This window comes from Ctenocephalides felis, unplaced genomic scaffold, assembly GCF_003426905.1.
Source record: "Ctenocephalides felis isolate EL2017-DRISC unplaced genomic scaffold, ASM342690v1 CF-g0.4_SCAFFOLD_01170, whole genome shotgun sequence".
Lineage (NCBI taxonomy): Eukaryota > Metazoa > Arthropoda > Insecta > Siphonaptera > Pulicidae > Ctenocephalides > Ctenocephalides felis.
The window spans coordinates 25638652-25661563 of record NW_020537324.1 but is presented as its reverse complement, the minus strand read 5'-3'; the positions used below and the strand labels follow the sequence as shown (position 1 = coordinate 25661563).

At 28.2% G+C, this 22912-nt stretch overlaps 4 protein-coding genes across 8 annotated transcripts in view; 3 read left to right on the top strand and 1 right to left on the bottom strand.

Annotated features, from left to right (window-relative positions):
• Positions 1-22912, top strand: part of LOC113365921 (calcium-binding protein E63-1-like) — a 397148-nt gene that overhangs the window by 159204 nt on the left and 215032 nt on the right. The gene's annotated exons all lie outside the window — the stretch shown is intronic.
• LOC113365925 (mitochondrial import receptor subunit TOM22 homolog) lies at positions 9772-12276 on the top strand. The gene is made up of 4 exons (XM_026607471.1): positions 9772-9913; positions 9990-10031; positions 11362-11601; positions 12067-12276. Exons 1-4 carry the CDS (start codon positions 9815-9817, stop codon positions 12106-12108), a joined length of 423 nt encoding a protein of 140 aa, XP_026463256.1. The 5' UTR covers positions 9772-9814; the 3' UTR covers positions 12109-12276.
• LOC113365918 (ribosome biogenesis protein WDR12 homolog) lies at positions 12406-14428 on the bottom strand. Its single transcript, XM_026607460.1, has 8 exons — positions 14248-14428; positions 13878-14174; positions 13673-13813; positions 13408-13583; positions 13272-13339; positions 12963-13209; positions 12662-12794; positions 12406-12579 (listed from the first exon to the last, which is right to left on the bottom strand). The coding sequence occupies exons 1-8, from the start codon at positions 14307-14309 to the stop codon at positions 12426-12428; spliced, it is 1278 nt and encodes a 425-aa protein (XP_026463245.1). The 5' UTR covers positions 14310-14428; the 3' UTR covers positions 12406-12425.
• The window catches only part of LOC113365912 (WD repeat-containing protein 75-like), a 29637-nt gene continuing 21287 nt past the window's right edge, over positions 14563-22912 (top strand). The window contains exons 1-12 of the mRNA XM_026607455.1: positions 14563-14784; positions 14852-15053; positions 15290-15573; positions 15638-15770; positions 16107-16320; positions 16779-17005; positions 17073-17278; positions 17464-17615; positions 17678-17898; positions 18009-18150; positions 18257-18417; positions 19088-19279. Coding sequence (XP_026463240.1) covers positions 14681-14784; positions 14852-15053; positions 15290-15573; positions 15638-15770; positions 16107-16320; positions 16779-17005; positions 17073-17278; positions 17464-17615; positions 17678-17898; positions 18009-18150; positions 18257-18417; positions 19088-19279 — 2238 coding nt within the window. The 5' untranslated portion in view covers positions 14563-14680. The remainder of the gene's footprint in view (positions 14785-14851; positions 15054-15289; positions 15574-15637; positions 15771-16106; positions 16321-16778; positions 17006-17072; positions 17279-17463; positions 17616-17677; positions 17899-18008; positions 18151-18256; positions 18418-19087; positions 19280-22912) is intronic.

The following is a 22912-nucleotide window of genomic DNA, read 5'->3' as shown; positions in this document are numbered from 1 at the left end:
AAAAGCTTTTTTGACGTTTGTTTAAATATAAATTATACGAGACTTGGAATCACGATAAAGTACTTGGTCTTAATGAACATACTAAACCATTAAAGTTCTACGAAAACTGGTTCAAATATAAAAATTGTTGATTTCTGAAAACTTGCTTTTAGAAAATACTCCGAGTTAACGTGTTCGTTTGTTTACAATTATGTGTAATTAATCCACTCGAAATACTTTTAATCACTCATAAATTAATTTATTTTTATTGATTAAGTCGATTATTTTCACATATCGGGAAGTTCATGTAACTTGCCTCAAGGCAAAATACCAATACCAACTAGTTTTGGAATGCTATGGTCATAAAATAAATTCTATAAATTATTTTATGAGAATATTAAACCTAATTTATTTGCAATTTATTTTAACATAATTTGTTAACAATTCTCCAAGTTTTAACCTAATTTGTTAAAAATTAGATTTTATTCAATTTTTATTATTCTAAAATATTTTTTATGATAAATTTTTTATATAATTATTTAAAATGTGCTGGTATTAATGCTAATATATACAAAATCATTTATGGTAGTATTTTAACATATTTAGGTAGCGGATTAATAGACGAGACCGAGTTTTTACAATGGATCGCAAAGATTCAGGCAGTTCAGGCAATGCAAGGCGGAACCCAAAGACAAGGCGGCGATTCAGACTCCAACGATGATGTCAATAAAGATCTACGATCTGCCTTCAAGTAAGTAAATTTATATATACATATATATATATATATATATATATATATATATATATATTATATATATATATATATATATATATATATAATTCATATAATATATTATATGATCTATGGTTTGCGTCCGCAATGTATAGTTCCACAGTTCCAGCTAAGAAAAATCATATACTATTCTTTTATATTGAGCAGATTAAGTATAAAAATATCACTAAAGTTTCTTAACCCACATCATTGTTTTATAATTAGCAATTTTGGCTTTTGACGCAAAAATAGTATTTATTTAAGTAATTTCAATAAAGCACATTGATAAAACTCTCTTTTCTCTGTGTGTTTTGCTATGTAAAGTACTTCAAAGACTTCAACTTGTTCTCTTAGTTTGACAGAAAGATGTTGATAGAAAGTTTTATAGAACTTGATAGGAACTATGCCATCGTTTCATTGATTTTATTTCTATAATAAAAGAATCGAATTGAGTTTTTTCAAATATCTTGAGGTAATATCATTTTAGTCAAGGCAAACTCATATTGAGTCTAATTAAGATACTGTTTTGATTATTGAATTATTGTATTGTAAATTCAATTCCAAGCACCAGATATTTCCAGACCTTTGTTCTTGTTAGTACTATTGAAAACATTTTCAATAACTTAGGAAGGAGCGTTCTATTATAAAAACTACTAATAAAAATAGTTGCACATTAATTTTTATTTGGTGCTCGCTCGTTTATAAGCGTTTAAGAGCAACGGGACTTGTTTCAGAGGTCCCGGGTTCGATACCCTCTTTGAGCAGCCTGTTGTCAGGCAGCAGTGACAACGATTTTCACTTGGAAATATAGATAGTAATATGTTTCCAAGTGAAAATAGCACTCACCCGGCATTGTTGCACCAATAAAAATACTTGCCCTATTACAGAAATTGTAATAATAATATATCATAAAGATATATAAATGATAACTGATTGGGTTGCCATCTGTCGAACAGACTAGTATTAAGTCAAATCAGCACAACAGCTTATAGGAATATTGGGTTCTGATTGCTGTTCAAAAATAATTAAAAAAAAATAAAAAATCATTTGTATCCCTAAAGCTATCAATAAATATCAAATAACATACTATGAATATAATTTTAGAGTCAGAATAATATAAAAATGTAAAAGATAGTATGGTCATTAACAATTAAGTGGTAGAGCTTTGACATTGCACCATAAAATTCGGAGGTCATATTTTGCGGTTCTTTCGACCTGACATCAATTTTCACTGCTTTGCGAGGAAACTAAAATTTGTAAAAACCAACTTGATGAAATTTTAAAAACAGATCCATATATATTTTCAAGTAAACTTGTCCCTTCTTGGAACTACTATGAAAAGAAGTATAACATGATAAAATTTCAATATAGTGAATTGAATAAAATTGAATATCCTACGCTACAGGATGGAGTTGCAGTTTCACTCAGCACACCTGCTTTCGGAAAAAGAACCTATGGAGAAAATTAAATTTGTCCATACTAACAGAATAAATATACATGTATAATATAAAACTGGAAGGAAAATGGTTAGAACGATTAGACTTGAATTAGCCTGATGTCATGGAGTAGTGGCATCACTTTTTATTTAGAAATATAGATAGCAATATGTTTCCAAGTAAACATAGTCGTTGTCCGGCATTGCTGCATCAATAAAACAATTAGAGGTGTGATAACTGTTTGAGTTGCCATTATTAAAAAGATACATAGTATTAAGTAATTCATACAACGGTTTATAGATACCCTTAAGTTCTGATTTCTGCTCATATAATTAAAAGAAAATTAAAACCAATATCAGTATTACATAAACAAATTTTGTTGCTACGCTTTTTGATCTTATTGGTATCAGGTACTCCGTTTGTTTTATATATCTAAGCTTTGATTTAATTTACCCGTCTACACTGGACTTTGTTTTGGCTGCTCGTTCCGAGCAATTATCTGTGTGAATTACAACCGATAAAGAACTCTTAATAGAATTGGGTTACGAAGAAATGTTGGAAATCAGTTGAACGGCCTGCTCTGGTGTCCTGATGTGAAATATGATGGCTATTTTCGTAACTCGAAATCTCAGCGACAAAGTAATTCTTGCGTTTAGGTCTTCGCGTTTATTACCGCAGAGGATCACCAATCAGAACCCGGTTGATGTAAATAGAAAATGAGAGCTCCGTTGGCATAATGTTTTGGCTCGAATGTGCCCGACTTTTATTGTCGTTAGTGTTTTTATTAACATTATTGCTTTAGTCTTGTTAGATTGTGATAAATTAATTGGTTTATTTTACAAAATTGTGGGCACAGCACAAGCCGGAACAAAGAGTAGGGGAGACTGGAGATGGTTGTGCCACTTTTTTTGAACAGCTATAATTTTGTTAATTGACCAGTTAGCTGGGAGAAAAGTAAATTAAATGATTATTTGATCATTTGTCTACGTGGAAATACTGTCCTTCAATACAATGGATTAGTCATATAATCAAATAGTACAAGAAATGGGCGAGTGTCACAACTGTTCCTGGGGGTGTGGTTGTTGTCACACAGGCATAAAAATAGGTTAAAAACTATAGATATACACCAAAATGGTTTATAACGAATTTTATTGTTGTTAATAATATGTAACAGAACACAACATGAACATTTAAACAATAAAGCTTATATGAATAAAATATAGCAAATATAATAGATAAAAAGTCATATTTTTTTAAACAACGTTAACAAGAATTCTTTGAAAAATCTTTTTTTATGTATTGAATTTTTTTTTTCCTTTTTCTTTCGTATTTTGTCTTAGTAAAGTTAGATTGTTTTCATCTGTTCAATCTTCACGTGAAAAGGACAAGAAATACATATCACAACCGTACACACATAATTTGTCACAACCGTACTCAACGCACAATTTCGGAGACAAATCATCATTATGACTGAGCTAAATTAGCTAAGCAAAAACTAATTACTGGTAAATATCTACTAATGTTCAAATTATAGCAAAATAGCAAACAAATTGGCCGATTTCTACACAATTAACAGTTGTTATTAAACAATTTGAACATATACCTACTTTTGGCTCTTGCAAAGCAATTCGGTCTATAGATCACATTAATGTAATGTAAGGCACTGTCCAAAAACAATAATGTAAACTTGTTAGAACAATCTTACTAGGGACCCTATCTCAAAATCAGTATCGTTTACCTGTTATGATGACTGCCACTACCGTGCCCTGGCATAACCGTACCCAGTCTCCCCTACACAATACACTTTTATAATATTACTTTTAAGACGATATGTTTCATAACTTTTTCTTCAATAATAGTTATAAATTATTATTATAATAATAATTTAAAATAAAATAAATAAATATATTTATTTCATGACACTCCTAGAAATGAACTTGAATATATGAATGGGCGTGATTGTGCACTTATTTAACATTGCATATATTACAATACATATATTACAAGTTCGTTTAGAAAATAGCAATTTAAAATGATATTGATTAGTTATGTAGTGAAAAAGCAAAATTAAAATAAGCAGTTGAAAATTTGGAAATTCTTTAAAAATAAAGAGTAAATCACAATTTTTATTGCTTATAACTCGATTATCTACATGTATCGCGAAAATCATACGACTTGCTTTAAGTCAAAACACCACTTGTTTTTTGTTTGTCTCTATATATTATCATTAGACGGTTTCATTATATTATCATCAGACGGGTAGTTTAATATTGGACCTACTTCCAGTGGTGTTGTGCTAATATTTTTTACCGGAACGCTAAAATTAACAAAACAGGTTCAAAAACTAATAGTTTTTATAAAGTATTCCAAATAGAATTATGTTCAGGATCTTGTAATTGAATTTTTCTTCATTTATTTTCATAAATGAAAGATTTGCTAGATTTTCAATTAATATTCTATTTATTTGTCCATTTAAAATAATATTTACATTACTGAATCCGTGCTCACCCTATGCCGAACTGCAAGGTACAATATTGGTTTGAATCGAATTAAGATTTCAATATATTTAGGAATTACTTTGCCTCCAGTATCAATATAATCTCTGAACGCATTGATAAATCGAATCCGTGATGTTAAATTTACCCTTTCGACTCGGATGCCGCCACTCCGGCGGCAAATTTTACATAAATATGGGAATTCGCGAGTGGAAAGTGTTAAATCTGGTGTATAATGATTGAATTTCATTTTCTCCATAGCCAATTTCTATATCTGCTGATCACAATGTCAGATCTAATACTCGAAATTCACTCATCAAATCATTTTCTGTATATAACGATTATTTTAAAAAAAAATCCGTAACGCGTTCTGGCCCAAAAATAATTTGCCGGAACAACGTTCCGCACACCACCGCTGGCAGTGGTCCATTGCCTACTAATTGCTGATTTGATTACATTATTATTTTATTATTATCATTTAATGTTTCAAGGCAATTATTATAGGTATACTAATCAAAAATAAAATATGTAACTATAACAAGCTAAAATTAAGATAGTTTCTATCGGTAGACATTACGCTAAAATTAACAAAACCGGTTCAAAAACTAATGGTTTTTATGAAAGATTTCAAATAGGATTATGTTCAGGATCTTGTATCCGAATTTTTCTTCATTTCTTTTTATAAATGAAAGATTTACAATTTTAACGGGAAAGCCAGCAAAAAAACTAATTGATAATTAATAGTGTTCTAATTTTAAGATTTCAATTGCGTTATAAACTTGTGTGAGGTCTTAATCATATTGTACTCACATACTATTTTACCACTTATATATTTGCTCATATTTCCGAAGTCAAAGGCGTTCTATATTTAGAAGCAGACATTTTTAATTTTCATTAAATCTGTCCGATCAATTTTGTCTGAGATGGGCGATTTTTCTTTATTAGGGTGTTCGACCGAGATGGTAATGGATACATTTCCCGAGACGAATTGCGAACCGCCATGGAGATGATCGGCGAAAATGTCACGGAGCAGCAGGTCACCGAGTTGATGACGTTGGCCGATACGGACAAGGATGGACGCATCAACTTCGAAGGTAATTTGTATTCATTTGTAGATAATATATATATATATATATATATATATATATATATATATATATATATATATATAGTACCCCTGCTATATTTTGGCTGAAATTTCTAAATTACCAACATCAGTTACCATGAGAAGTAAGATTTTCGTAAAGTTTCTTCTAATATTTTTCACTCAATTTTAAGCATTTTACGGCAATAATTGGATTTGGAATTTTTTCCCTTACTATAATGTTCATTTATATTTTTTTTTCAATCATTTATGCATAATTAAAAGGTAGACTTCGAATGGGAATAGTTTTTTGCATAGTTTTATTGTCAATCAAAATAAATATACAGGGAATAGTTTTAAAGTCAAATTTTGGAGACCTTTCAGCTTGGGTGGTATCTGTGCCAAATTCTTTGCTCGTTTTATGAATACGAAAAAATGCATCTATTAATATAATATTATAAAGATTTTTTACTAATTGGAAGATCACAAGTGGGTACAGCCATAACGGTTTTTATTTTATAAATAGGTTCCATCGTCATTTTTAACACTAAAAGACTTTATACTTTCTTACATTCGCTACTTTTTAACCCTTTCCACTCGCTAATTCCGGAATTATTATGTATTTTGCCGCCGAAGCGGCGGCATCCGAGGAATTATTTTTATATTAGATGAGAATTATTATTTTATATTAGATGTCATTTTAATAATTAAATTCGACTTGGTAACTAATAACCAAGAAAAGTTGATCTCAGATTGAATGTTATGTAGTTTTTTATTAGTAAGTACAACTTCAACGTTTACCTTTCACGGCAATCGTTTGTCTCATCATCCCTATAAATGAATATATGAAAAAGTTAATAAAATATGATCAAATTGTTTTCTGTAGATGATAAATAGCACTAGTACATGATGTGTGCTAGCAAAAAAGATCTGTCGTGTGTAAAAGATATATAACACTAATATGTGATAAGTGCCAGCAAAAAAGTTCGTTTTACTCCAATGACTAGTTGTGTAAAATAAAAAAGGTAGAGTTTAAGCATTCTGATCAGGTGGAACATATTAAAAACTTTGACACCGATATATAAACATTGAACACAGTTACAAGAAAGGTAAAACGTTGTCCACAAATTCAATTGTACGGATTGTGACTGTTCGTATATCGGCCAGACTTGACAAAATCTAGAAAAGACTTCTATTAAATAAGATAAATTACAATCTAATAGCTAAATCACAAGTTAGAACTTTAAAATATTATTTCAAAAAACAAAATCAGTATAATTATTAATTTTGAACAAATTTGCAATAGATGCATAGCTTAATCAATGTACATAGATTATGAAAAATGCGGTAAATTAAAAAACAGAATATAATATACTTATATGTTATTTAATATGCTAGTGATTCATACATTTTACTACAACTATAGTTGATTATGGCAAATTTAAATGAAAAATAGAATAAACTTTTTGTAAGAATGAGAAAATTTCATACCGTTAGTTCTGAAAAATAAAATTAATGTTATGATAAGTATGTATTATATCTTCTGAGTTATAACAATCGGTTTTTACATGAATGAAAGTTATTATTATTACATTATTATAATATAATTTTGGATCGGTTAAATATTTGTCTTCAATTATCTGCTTTTAGTTTCATCTAGAAATAATACTAACGATATTTTATTCTTTTCAGAGTTTGCGAGACTATTTTCATAAATACAAGATGGTGTGATACTTATATAAGGTTGTTTTATATTTAAAAATGTAAAAATGTACATTATCGAATGTATTGTCAATAAATATTATATTATATATCATAAATCATTTAGAATAAAATTGCAATAATAACGACGATAATTTATATACTGTTATTAAAATTCTTAGAATACGCGATGTATTAGTAGAAATAAAACGCTTGTTGTAAATTGTTCGAAATAATACGAACATATTTAAAAAAATCATTTTGATCAAATCGCTCATAAATCTGAATAAAAATCATCAATTTCTAAAAGTAACCATTTTTGCTTGCAAGTTTGATGTTAGTTGTACATTTGTCATCATTGACGAAAAATCTGCAATTCAATCGTACCTGTACTGTATCTATTCTATTCTTTTTAAGTTTGTGTAAAAATCAACTACTTTTACTCTAAGAGTATGAATTGGCTCAATTGTGAAAAAAACTTCCAAATAAATTTATTGCAATTTTTAAAATAATGTACACATTATTATGATAAGCATGACTTCAGTTCTTAACAAAAATGTTACGAAATTGCCTTATTCTTTATAAATTACATGAAAACTACAACAAAAACAATATTACCTAATTATAATTGAAATAAAAATATTTTTTATAATTATTTGTTAAAAATTAATATATACCTATATTTATATGCGTATATCATTGGATTTCATACGCTGATTTGTAGATACATATTTATATTATTAATCTATTCTTCATATCGAAGTTAAAAACTATGTAACATGTTATATGTATAATTGTAACATTAAAAGTTGAAAAAAGTTTTGAGTTTAATTTTTCTCGATAAAATTAACATCATTTTTGATTATTAATTACTATATTGCATAAGACGAATGGTGAAAATAAGGTGGACTGACTAGATAACAAGTGAAGAAGTCCTGAGAAGAGTGGGCGAAGAAAGGACTCTACTGAGCACGATCCTGAAAAGAAAAGGAAACTAGACGGGCTCATTCTGTAAAAAAGTGCCTCCTACACGACGCCGTCGTTGTTAGAATGTGCTGGAGAAGTAAAAAATGATTTAAAGGCAAATAAAAAGGCGTAAATTAAATGTGAGGCTATCAAACCATGAACCTGCCTTGGAGCCAATAATTATAGTTCAAAACATAGCATAGCGTACTGCGTGTAAAACGAAAAACCTCTGTAAAAGCATGAGTTTTCTTATTTATTTATTTATTTATTTCTTCTTCAGACTTCAATCAGAAATTGTTGTTTTAACTATATTTCTCTACTCAATAGTGATTAGTTACTATACTAAGAGTTTATAAATAGAATAACAAATCTTTAATTCATTGCACCAATTGCAAAAAGAGTTACTGTTGTAATATTGTTCCATATCTTAATTTTCAAGTAAGATCCTATATCACTACTGCTTGATATCAGTCTGCTCGGGGTGGGTATCGAATCTAGAACCTTGGGTCACAACATTAAAGCTTCCACCATGTGAGCCACGGAGAAGCATAATAGTTGATAAAATCGATTTTTAAGCGAATTTTTTGTTGTTAAGTAATAAATAATTCAAGTACATTTTGCAAGTAACAAATTGGAACCATACATGAAATGAATATAAGCTTTTTCATAAATATTTTTAATATAATGCAGCATTTCCAGAGAAGAGCTATTGTCACAGTATTGTTCTATAGTATATATTTTTAGGTAAAAATCTGTATCACCACTGCTTGATACCGGGCTGTTCGGTGAAGGTGTCGAATCTTGAGTTATAATACCAAAGCTTCTAGCATATCAAATAATAAATTCTGTAATACTTAAGTTATAATTAATAATGATTATAACTTTAATTCGATAACGAAAAATAATAAAAGTGATATATAATAATTGTAAAAATAGTTATCATAACTTCGATTATAATTTTGATACTAATAAAAAAAATCAATTTGCCATTATTTAATCAAAATAAATTTTAAATATTATGCACATAGAAAGCGTCACAAAAATATACGGGATTCAAAAACAAGAGAAATTCAAAAAAAACCAAAACATATGAAAACATCAGTAATTCATTCGGGTCAATTTTAATTTTAAGTAGCATAATTTAATCTTATTTTTATTTCAATAATTTGAATTTCCGCGTCAACGTTTTTTACATTGGTCAAGTTTAAAGTCTGCCTATTGGGTCTGAAGTTTGAAGAGTTTAAAACTTGCAGCAGTGACATCTCGTACTTTTACCGTAAGTAAAAAGGTTCATGGTGCTATCAATTTTAATCCATAATAATTGTTAACTAAAATAAAAGACTGCAAAAAGTGTATTAATTATTAATTCGTTGTTTTTCTGATGGATGATTCTGCAGTCGAATTAGAAGATTGGTCAGTTGATAGCGGAATGGATTCGGGAAATAGCAAAGATGAAACTCCGGAACGAAAATCTGACGAGGTGTGTTGTGATAATATAAATATTTAGTAATTTTTGAGCCGTGTTGATATTAATTAATGAAAATGTTTTTTTGTAGTTGACAGGAGTCGTGGCAAAATCTACAGAAAATTATGACGATGTAAGTATTAAATTTGTAATACATAACCTCAATTGTAAAGGACATATATAGAAAAGATAGATTTGAAATGCTTTACGAGCCAAATTAATGGAATTTAGGAAACGTTACATTTTTCACATTCATAACTATTTGTATTGCCTGTAAAAATGCAATCATATCTATTTTATTGCTCGAAATTGCTTATTATTTCCCTCATGCTTAAAGCGCTCTTCATAACTTTTGTACAATAGGAACATTATTGAATATATATAGTCATTAGTGATTCTGTTGTGTTGATAGAAAATTTAGATTTTTCTATTGAGTAATTGTCAACAACTTAGATTTCTCGATGTATTTATGTAAAAAATGTCGTAGTTGAACATAATTCATTTAATTCATAATTATGTTATATAATAAATATTTGTAGATAATTTAGAGACAAGCATCATATTTATCATTTTGATTTTTACAATATTTTAGTTTTTTATAATTAGTGATATGTTTCTTGGAGAGATAGATAATTTAGAATTATTTGCCCTAAACATCATTTTTCATATAACAATAAACTGATTTACATGAAAATGCTATTATTGCAGTTTAATTGCTTGAAATTGAATATAATTGTCTTTCATACTTCACATGCTTTCATAATTTTCATACAATTGAAACGCAATGAAATATATATGTTTTGCAATTAGTAATGATTTAACTTGCTATAAAATTACGATTGATTTTTAACCGGGTAATTAGGAAATATCATATCACGTGTATTTCTATAAAGAATGTTCCAGTTAATATTTTTTTTGTATATTTTGTTTGCTGAATTTTCATATTTAACAAGAGAATTTATTGAACATTGTTAACTTTTTACTATACTCTTTATTTTGATTACTAATACTCATTATATTTACTACCCGTTATGAGCTTAAATAAGAATAAATTCAATTTCTGTTTTATAAATCATAGTCAAAAATATTTGACATATAACTACGGCAAAATTTTGTTAAAAAAATGTGTGGATATCTTTAAATATTTCATAAAAATAAAACGGCAAAAACTTTGTTTAATAATCCATGGATAAATATCTTTGAATATTTCATAAAAATAAAATAGCAAAAACTTTGTTTAAAAATCCGTGGATATCTTTGAATATTTCATAAATATAAAACGGCAAAAACTTGTGATATTGATACATATTAAAACCCTTTTAAACTAACATTACATCAGTAATTTGGTAGATATTTGTTAATAATTGAGAAACTTTTAATAGGTACAGTTTTCTCTGTAAAAATAATGCATATTTTTTATCATATGTTACCAAATATTTCATACTAGATTATTTTTTTGCCAGGAGCCTGATGAAACATTGGCAGAACGTCTTATAGGTTTAACTGAAATGTTTCCTGAGCCCGTTCGTAAAGCAGTATCAAAACTTACGTACAACTCTTATAGAGGAGTAAAAGGCTTATATGCTTTCTCGTGTGCAGCTACATGGCTCTTTTTTAGTTCATCAATTATTTTATTTGCACCTGTTATGTTTGAAGTAGAGAGGGCACAAATGGAACAAATGCAGAGAAGCCAACAGAAACAGGTAAATTATTATAGAAGATAACACATTTTTATGAAGAATATAAGGTTCATTGATATTTTAAAAAGGGGGCATTCTTTAAATATGGGGTCATTTTTCAGCCTCTAGTCTCCCTATTGGTTATGGTCGTGATATTTAAAATTGTACCCCTTCCCACATTCAACACCATGTTTATTTTTATAGTGCCTACAAAAATCATACAATTTTTGAAAATCTCTGCAAGTAAAAAATAAGTCCATGTGAGAATATAATAATTCGAGTATATTACATTCAGATATTGTATCAGGTGATACTTGATTCCCTTGTCCTCCATTTCAAGCCCTATGTAATTAATACATAATGATTTGTAATGTTCAAGATTTAGCATTGAAGCTTAAAGAGAATTCTAAATTTGCAAGTGAATTTATATAACCCATCAATTTTATTGTTTTATGAAAAATGTGTCCTAATAAATATTTTCTTTTACAGGTCTTATTAGGACCTGGATCCGCCATGCCAATGCCACGATAGATTTTAGGATAGGCTGTAATGTGAACCTTAGAACTTTATGATTTGGATTAAAAATCATATTGCATTTTTGAACTATCATTTATATGTTTGTTTATATAGATTACTAAAAATTTTAATGGTTGCACAGTGCATAACATAATATATTAGGTAGTTGAAAGTTGTATTTGAATATAGTGTAAATGTTATAAATAACCATGATTCTTTTACTAGTTGAGGCAGTCATTAGTTTGATTTGAGTACGTCTAAATAACATCACACAAAATAAAGTAATGGCAGTATACAATATTAAAAGAAGTATTTTTACTAATTCATTCTATTTAACTCTCTAATTCTTTCTTATTAGCATTTTTTGACTTAAATATTCGAACAGTATTGTCTTTTCCTCCTGATACCATGTATTTTGGATTTGACCAGTCACAAGTAAGAACATTATCTTCATGTCCAGAGAGTTCAAATAATGGTGCTTTGGAGCTACAAATTAAATGTACAATGTTAATATTTGTCTATCTATATCTAAATGGTGTATTGCAGTTTAGTTATTTAAAATATTTACCTTCTGCAATCCCAGAGTTTCACTTGATTATCATATCCACCAGACAAAAACAAATGTTCTTCATTCTTTGACCAGCAAACAGACTGAACCCACTGTGTATGGGATGTGTAAGTTTGTTTTACTAGGCTTCCCTCTGAAAACAATTATAATTATATTTTATATGTAAATTCATTTTGTGTAGCTTAAATAAATCCATATTTAAATGGATTTTTTTATAGAATAATGGAGCCTTTTGTTAAACTAAATTATAGGCTCCACACACTAAGTATTTTTTACTTCAGATTATCTATTATTTTCTTACCATTGGACCGTGGATCATAAAGCCTAACATGTCTATCTGCAGAACATGTAATTATCATGTTGTTAACAGTGGAATGATCCAAATCGAAAAATGCTTTATTTCCCACAATTTCACTTTTTATTCCACCCAATTCAGCATCCCATAATTTTATTGTATGATCCCATGAAGCGGTAGCTATTGTATTTGTATCGATCCATTGAGCTGACAATATGGCTTCTTTATGCCCTTGTAAAGTCATTTGTGGTATCTAAAAATTCAATGCATATAAAAAAAAGAATTTTATTTAAAATGATAATTATTTTTACTTACTCTAACTTTTCCATTATCACCCTTCAAACGTTTACTAGAAGACTCTCCAGCATCTGTATCTTCTAAAGCTGAATGAAGAATCAGAACTTAATACCCTCAGATCATAATTATTATATTTTGAAGTACATTTACTTACAAGCACCCCAAATTTTAAGAAAAGTATCCCAACTTCCAGTTGCCATTAGAGATCCATCTTTATTGACTGATACACATTCTAATCCACGTTCATGACCTTTGCAAACAACAACACATTCAACAGCATTATCTGATATATTCCATTGCCAAATGTGTGCGCTTTGATCATGTGATACGCTAGAGAAATAGAAAATAGAAAAAATTCCATTGCCAGTAGATCAAATGAATAAGATGGAACATTTTGAAAAGTTAGCAGTTTGTATTACCTAACAAATGTTGATGTCTTGTCATTCACAGATATCCAAGCAACTGCTTTTACAGGATCTGCATGTGCTGGTATTGTAAGGACTTCGGTACCTTTGGTTGTCCATATGTGGACTGTACCATCGTAACAGCCAGTCAATATCCTTAAGAAATAAAACAAGTCATTTAATAAAGTTCATCTTGCATTATGTGTTATATAAAACTTGCCATTTTCCAAAGGTTTGAGCTGATGACACCCAATCATCATGCATGAGACAATCCTGAGGTTCAGGAGATGGATGTCTCTCAACGTATTCAACGTCAATGACATCTTCAGTAGATATTTCTTTGCTTTGCAAGTGCTCACCAAGTGGCAATCTCAAAAACTCATTATTTATAAGAAAGTCGAAATCCACATGTTGTCTGTCACTTTGTGATTCTAGAATTATTGCATTTACAAGATTGTTTAAAGTTTCAATAGTAGAAGATACTGGAATCCAACATGGTGAATCAGGAATAGCATATCTGGGGATGGAAATATCATATGCAGAAATTGACAATTGGGTTAAGAATATAAAAACGAATAAAATAGGCTCACTGTTCTTGTTTGGTGAAGAGTCGTACTTGGACTTGCACGTCTGTGCTCTGTGAACTGCTCATTTTATTATGGTGTAATGAAAATCTTAACGTCTCAGAAATTTTAGTTTATTTACAATATATTTCTTAATAAATTAACAACAGTGACATTTATATACGTCTTTAACCATTACAAACTAGAATTTAATAACATAACCTTTTTGAAATAAACAGGAAAAAGGCTGTATAAAATATTGACGGAACTCAATAGTGAAGTTGGCTATGAATTATATTTTCAGATTTAATTTTCAATGTGGTATTTGAGGTTAGAGTTAAATCCCTGTTAAATCCGTGAAATGTGTGATAGACGCATGTTTTCAAACCATTTGATTTATTAATATGTTATTAGAATAACACATTTAGTCGTTAATATTTATGGATATTAATTAAAAAATATGGTTTGCATAACTTCTGATCAACCTGTTGAAGAATTAGTTATAAAACGAAAAGGTGGAGGCAGTGTTATAAATCACAGACCGCTATTTTCTGACAATGGACAGTATGTATTGTAAATTGAATTATAATATTAATGTTAAAATATTAATACGACGTTTGTTTCTTACTAGGATTATTTATGTAATATGGGGTAATGTAGTTAGAGCCTACAGTGTACAAACTGGAGAACTTCTTCGCGACTATGAGGGGCTCATCGATAACATTGTTGCTGTTCATTTTCATCCTTATAATTCAAAACTGTTAATAGCTTGTTCTGAAAGTGGAGAAATCGGATTTTGGAAATGGAAGTCTGGAATTTATCACAATAAAATTGTAATTATGGAATTTATAAATATAATGATCATTATTGCCCTTATTTTGTCCTATTTGAGCATTTACTTAGTATTTACTTTGAATGAATAGGAATCTAGTCATGTTTTTGTATATATCATATTCTTAATTTAATCATTTCATTTTTTTCCTTATAATTAGTGATATAGTACTAAACTTTATTTATAAACAGAATGTCAAACATTTCGAATAATAAATATATATATTTTCTCTTTCAGCAAATCAAACTTGATAACAAATTTTGCATATCTACATTTGACCTAGTTGCTATCGATAAAGGTGCAATTTTAATTTCATGGAAACATATTGACAAAGGCAAAAAATATCACTTCGGACTTTTTAATTTACAAAATGGAACATTGAAGACAAAGATTGAAGTTTCTCTCAAATCAGCAAGCTTCAAATTATCAATTGGTGGACGACCTGGATCTCAATTTTTATCAATAGTGCAATTAAACAAATTATATACCATTGATTTGTCAATGAAATTACCTCTTTCATTGTATGTATATAATGTTATAATAATGATTTAAAATCTATTTTTAACTAATCACATGTACTTTTAGAAAATATATATCAGAAAATAGTTCTTTCACTTGTGTTGAGTGTCATCCAGAGTACTATTTTGTTTTGACTGGCGAGACCACTGGCAGGGTCATTTTATGGCAAGGCATTCTTTGCGAGGAAAGAAGTGCACAGGTAATATTGATACATATTTCTTTTTATACAAACCAGACTATTAGTAAAATATCTGGTTAATTTCATAGCAATGAATTTAACTGATACAAAGCATGTTCATTTGTTAATTTCAACACTAATGCAATAAGTAAAAATTACAATATTAAGATTATGATTGAGACATTGATCTGTATTTATCAAATTGTTTTTAAATTCATTAATTGATAAAAGTAAAATATTACAAATGTACAATTATTAGTTGCACTAATAATGCCAATAAAGTTGCTCATTTTACTTGTTGGTTTCAGTACTTATAAGCTTTTTTATATTAAGTTATCTCACTAAATTTATTTTTAGGCAATTTATCATTGGCATACATTGCCTGTGGCATGTTTGGCTTTCACAAAATCTGGAAGTCATTTTTATTCTGGAGGTCATGAGCGAGTGCTTGTTAAATGGACTGTTGATAATCCAAATCACCGTAGTACTCTTCCCCGTCTGCCTGGTGGTGTTTGTCATATAGCAGTTGGCCCAGAAAATCATAGGGTTGCAATTTGCACTCAGGATAATGGTAAGTGCTATATATTGTTATTTTTCTTTTACTTACTATGTATGTAGATAGTAACCAATTCATTATGATTTCTTTTAATGATGGATTAAAACTAGATATTATTAGATATGTTTATGTTAATTTAGGCTTACATTAATCCATAATTTAATACATTTGTTGTTCAAATGTATGTAATATTTATCTCATACCCGTATTTCATTTTATTGTGCAATACATTTCTTAGAGCAAACATTGTAACTTAGTACAGATATTCTGTTGACACAACTTGAGTGTGGTACTGTTTTAATAGTTTAAAAAATAGTAAATAAAATTTAAATTAAAAAATAGTTGAATATGTGGGTCTAGTTTATACTTGGCTAAAATGGATTTTATGGAAATTAGTTTAGAGCGGAAATGTATTTACAATTTTTACAGTGTGGTAATATAACATGTGAAAATACATGAATCTTATTTTTCAGGTGTTCAAATTTTAGATGCACAAAATAGAATAATATCATGTATTCAGCACTTTGCTTGGGGTGTTTATGTGGATTTGAAGGACTCTGTAAATGTACCGAAAACAAATGCTGAACCACCTTTTCCAGCCGGTTTAGTATATGATCCAACTACACAATCCATAGTTCTAAATGGCCAAACAGGGCATGTCCAATTTTATTCTACTCATTCTAAAAGTTTATTATATAAGGTAAGCATCTCAATTATTATGAAGATATTCTTTTAATGTTTGACAAAATATCATTTTGTTTTTCTAGGTTGATATAACACTTCAAAATCAATTGACAGCTGAAAGAAATCTGGATATAATTAATACTTCAGTAGTACTTGTAGCTATTGGAGTGTTATCAGATCAATCCACCGATTTAAGAACCTGGATGGCCACAATTGAGCATAGAGACGATAGTGTTACACATTTCGAAAGTAGACTCAAATTTTGGGAATACAATTCAGCTAAACAAATGTATACAGATTTTATTTTTAGTCATTAGTTTTTAATTCACATATTGCTATTTATTTGGTAGTTTGAAAAATTCAGATTTATAATAATCCAACTAGATTTTAGTGCTCTTATTTAATAGATTGAGTTAGATAACATATTAACATCTATTATTTGTTTTTCTTATCTAATAGTAATTTTTTTTGTAGATACTCATTAAACACATGTATAGACCATCCACACAATGGGCGTGTTTGCGATATTAAATTCCAAGAAATTGGTAAACAATTTCTTTGTGCTTCTGTTGGGAAAGATAATTTGCTTAAAATATGGAAGTTTATGGAATCCACTCCTATTCACAGTATGTATATTTAATCTTTGTATTGTTTTTGTTTTGTTTTTAACTCTATATTTATATTTTAGAAAAAAGACATTGGCAATGCGTGGGTTCTGTAAAACATAAGGATCTTCCGGCTAATTGTATTAACTTTTCAATGGATGGTTCTTTATTAGCTTGTGGATTTGGACCATGTGTTACCATCTGGAGACCTGATGATCTTAGCTTGAAATGTTCATTAACACATGTTGGGCCACAGAGTGATGTTAAGAAAGTTCTTTTTGGTTGTGGAGACATGGGGCATTTGGTAATTAATAATGAATATGTTAATTATACTAAATTGCATCATGAGAATAGTGAGATTTGTTATAAAATTTGCTACAATTTTTTAGATAAATAAATATTTTTCTATTGCAGCTTGTCTCATGTAATGCTTCTCATCTCGTTGTATGGGACGTGATGTCTTTAAGATCCTTATGGATGGTAAATATTTCTGTAGCTATTTTAGTTGGTGATCCAGTGAGTACACATATGGCTGCTTTCAGTGAAGACAATACTTGTGAGTATTATGCATATAATAAATATATAATACATATTTAAACATATACAGCATTTGTATTATTTTGTAATTTGAAATAATAATGCTTATTATTTTTGTTTTTTAGTATTTGTGTTTAAACCTAGTGAATGTAGCCCTATATACACAAAGGATTTATCTCAATTGACGAAAATTAAGCACGCCGTATGGGTACCAAATCAAAATATTTATAATTATAAAATTAGCTGGCAAGAGAACTCCCAACTTTATTTCCTGGATAGCAATCAGGTAAGTGTTACTTTATATTAAACTTTTATAGTTGAATGTGGTACCCTGACACACGATTTTAATTTGTTCCGTAACCACGCTCATATGTCAAATCGCTCGTATCTCGATGCCGTTTTTACCAAATTAATACGTTGAAATGCCATTAAAAATAAACTTACTATTAATTAATTTAAATATTAATTAAATAATTTAAGTATTGTTAAAATGTGAATTACAGAAAGCAAAAACACGAATTTAACATATATAATTGTGCATTACAAAATAATCATTATTAATGTATAGTTAAAATTTCAAAAGTTAAAATAAATTTTGATTAATTCGCATGGGTCAATTGTTACTGCACCATTAGTATTCATATAAAATTGAAATGACTAACTATGAAATAAATTGCTACCACAAAATAGCCAAAATATTTCTATGGCAGGAAAATTTATTGTTGCAACTGATAAAATTTTTCATACTTTTATTTTGCGTTTTTCTAGAAAACTCTTACTTGCTCAAAGCTTGTATCTCAAATTTTGCACTTATGTCAAAGCAAAAATTCGCTCCATATAAGGTCACTAATGTGTAGGGGTGCAACTGTATAGTGAAAGGATTGAATATGTTAAATATGTTTTTTTAATAAAATGACCAAATATGACAAACAATAAACAAATCTTTTATATTTCAGGAATTACTGTGCTTAGAATCCAGTACAGAAGAAGATTACGCAACATCCAGTACAACTAGTGAACAACCTCCCCATGTGCCTGGAACAGCATTTGGAGCCATGATGGCTATGCAGAGAAGATCTGGTGTTTCTACAGTTGCTCAAAATATTCACAGTACGATTGGTGTGCCTGGTAGCAATTCAATTAAAGAGGTTAGTGGTATTATTAAGTTTTTATTTAACATAATTATGAATGGTAGATAGAATTGGGTTTATGCTTGTAGAATTGGTATTGATATTTTTTCAACATATTAATATATTTTCACAAAAAATGATACTAAATCATTTTGAATAAAATAATACCTCACGAATGAAATAATTTTAAATACATACTGCATCTTGGAAGTGGCATATATTTTTCTTGCTTTGTTTTATTATTATAGTATTATTGTTTATCGTGATTATTTTACCAAATGCTTAAGTATTAAGAGCATCATCGCTGTTAATTCATTTTTGCATCTGCTTGGATCCGTTTCATTGCTTAGTATGCATTTTATTTTCAAATACATTCAAAACAAAAACTGTGTAATAAACATTGAAACACTTGATTAATTATTAATTAATAAATAAATTTATTTCACCATATACAATTATCTTGTGTACATTAATAATACGTGATTAAAATCTATACTAAAATTAGCAGTCAGTCAATTAGCTAAACAAATATTACATTGGAACTTATTTTTCTTAGCTTAATTACATAACTATAAATTTATTTAATACAAAATTGGTCTACTACATAATCTTTTAAAAGACTGATAACTATTTTTGTCTGGAATTTTTAATCAAATCATATTTAATAAACAATATACATTCAGTTTTCTAAAATAATTTCCTTGGTTTTTGCATATAAAATTTAAGTAAATGAAGTCAATATGAGAGATTATGTACTTCAATATTTATTCTTTTGTGTGCGTAATATGTACGTTTAGACATTTTATTTTCACATCGATTATTAATATTAATATCTTAAATTATTAACGAATGAGATCTTAGTTTTTATTTTATACGAAGATATTTAAGATCAGTATCTTCTGATGCCTCGATGATTTCGACATCTTCGCACCAGCTGGAAGTCGAATTTTCTGTAACGCAGACAATGCCATTGTGGTACATGTCGCATTCCTTTAACAGCCTGAAAATCAAAAAAAATAATTTCCAATTAAAATCATAATTAATTTCAATGTTTGTTCATTGAAACTCTTGCATTTTATTGCTGTTTGATGAATACGGTTACGGTTTGGGCATTTGAACTTGTAAATTGTAAATTTTGTGACCATTTTGTGACTTAAATGCTATATCAGTATAAGTCGAAAATATTACTTTCAAATTCGATAATATCTTTAATTTTATAAGACAAATTATTTCAAAATTCTAATATTGGTTTAAGGTCGATAAACATATTTTCATACGTTATCACATACTTTTATTATTACTTTTTGATGATTAATTTTGATCACTTCCTTCATTGCTGAAAGCAGTATTTTCCGTTATTTTTGTGGCTTAAGGCTATTTCAATGAAAATCTTAAACACGTATTTTGAATTAAGTGAAATCTTGTCTTTGTCTTTAATATTCTGGATGACTAATGCTTTCAATGAAGAACAATAATATTTTTAATGCAATGAATTGATTCAATATAATATAATTATTACAATAATATATGTATTATATCATTGTGATAATTCAATTTGCACACAAATTATTTAATGTCTATATAAGAATATGTTTCTTAATTTTTATTGCTTTTTCTGATGAAGCTGCAATATTCGGTCGTTTTATTTATGAAAAAAAGCATTTGAAATTATTTTTGTGTTTCAGTGAGATCAATATCTATGCCATTTGGCTTTCATTTGTAATAATAATTATAATATCATCAAAAAGGTGATGAATTATTATTCAAAGTTTACGTACTTTTCATTTAATTACTTTCTAATAAGCCCTCAACTTATTCATTATTATTCATATCATTTTACCTCTGAGAAGTTTAGGAAATTCAATACTAATTTACTATATGCTTCGATTACTATTGATAACAATGAAGATAAATAATATATTTAATGGAATGAATTGATACACAATAAGTTTAGTTATCTATTTTGTATGAATATCATTTATTTTTCGACACAGATACGTAGTTTTTGATTTTTTGTGCTAATCATCAGCATCAACAAATTTACATGACTTATTGATAGACACGGGTTATTAACTTGCAAAAAATATTCTTAAGTATTGATTTATATACCAACTCAGTAAATGGGGACTTGAATTTATCAATTTTATTTTATTTATTTGTGCATATTGCAGATTCGTTCCGAATCATTTCATCTGTTCAAATATTACAGAAGTAATATTAAATTTTTTAAAATACGCTCAATCTACATATAGCCTATTCAGTATCATATATTTTGCTTCGATGCTGCAGTTAGCTACATACAATATTTCTCTTATTTTATATTTCATATTATTTCTACATATTCATTAAAAATTCATCATTTTGCTTTCAACATACATTATTTTGTTTTACATATTCTACTGTATTTTATTTTTACATGCTTTTTTGACTAATTTTATTACAATGATTTCCAATACTTATTTGGTTGGTTCGTTCGATTAGTTTACTATGTCCAATATTTACAAATATTTTATTTTATTTATTAATTTAATTATTATTTATTATTATTATTTGCTTTTATTTTATATTAAATCATCATACCACGGATTTCATTTTAATGAAAATGCTATCATTTATTTTGTACTCTTTTTTATTTAAATTTATCTTATTGTTCATCATTGTTACTAGATGTTAAATTATTTAACAGTTGTAACAAATATTGTAATTAAAAAAAGTCGAATATGTATTTACAATTAATTTAAGTACCGGAATTCGATCTTGGTACTGTTCTTTTGTGAGTTGAGCATGTTGCCATTGCAACCATGGCTCATTTCAATTCAATGAAAAATCTATTATAGAATATAATAAATCTATAATATAATTTTTTGGACATATAAATATTATGTTCATAATGTAACACTGGTCACAGCTAGTCAAACTTGATAGAGATATATAATTGCACGATTTTTTGTTGTTTAAAATGGTCTTGATAGCGCGTGTTTATTGCGCAATAATTATATTTACTATTTGTGAAGCTGATTTAAATAACATTAATAGTATTAGATGATTTTGTATTTTGAATGTATGCGTTGTTCTAAACATTTCTTCGTACATGTAGAGTAGAGAGCGGTTTAATCTGGCATCAACTGCTGTGCTCTGAATTGCTCTTGAAATTAATTCCTTAAGTGACTTTCAAGACGGGTACAAACGCATAGTTGCTTTGATGCATGTATCATGCTAATATAGTATATGATTCAAATTGCATATAACGTATTATATTACATATTCTAATTAGTTATAATGTGTTTTGATTATTAATCATTCGGAGCAAAGCACGATCAATGTTTCAGTTTCAAGCTAAACAGAATATTTATCATTTTTAATAAGAGAATTTAAAATATTGCACTTTTTGAAAATATCGAACAAACGAATTAATTTTTTTTTGTTATTTTTAATATTATAAATATTTATTATTATTATTATTATTTTTATATATTTTCCCAAACAGTCATAAGGAAACTTTAATATCAGGTATCTGGTTTATATAATTTTAATCTTAGTCATTACATAACTTTGAATTAGCGCTTCAACTATCTTACAACTGATGATGTTATGCGAGATAATCTTTTTTAAAAATATTTAGAATGTCGTGAAAAATTGTACTGTAATTCC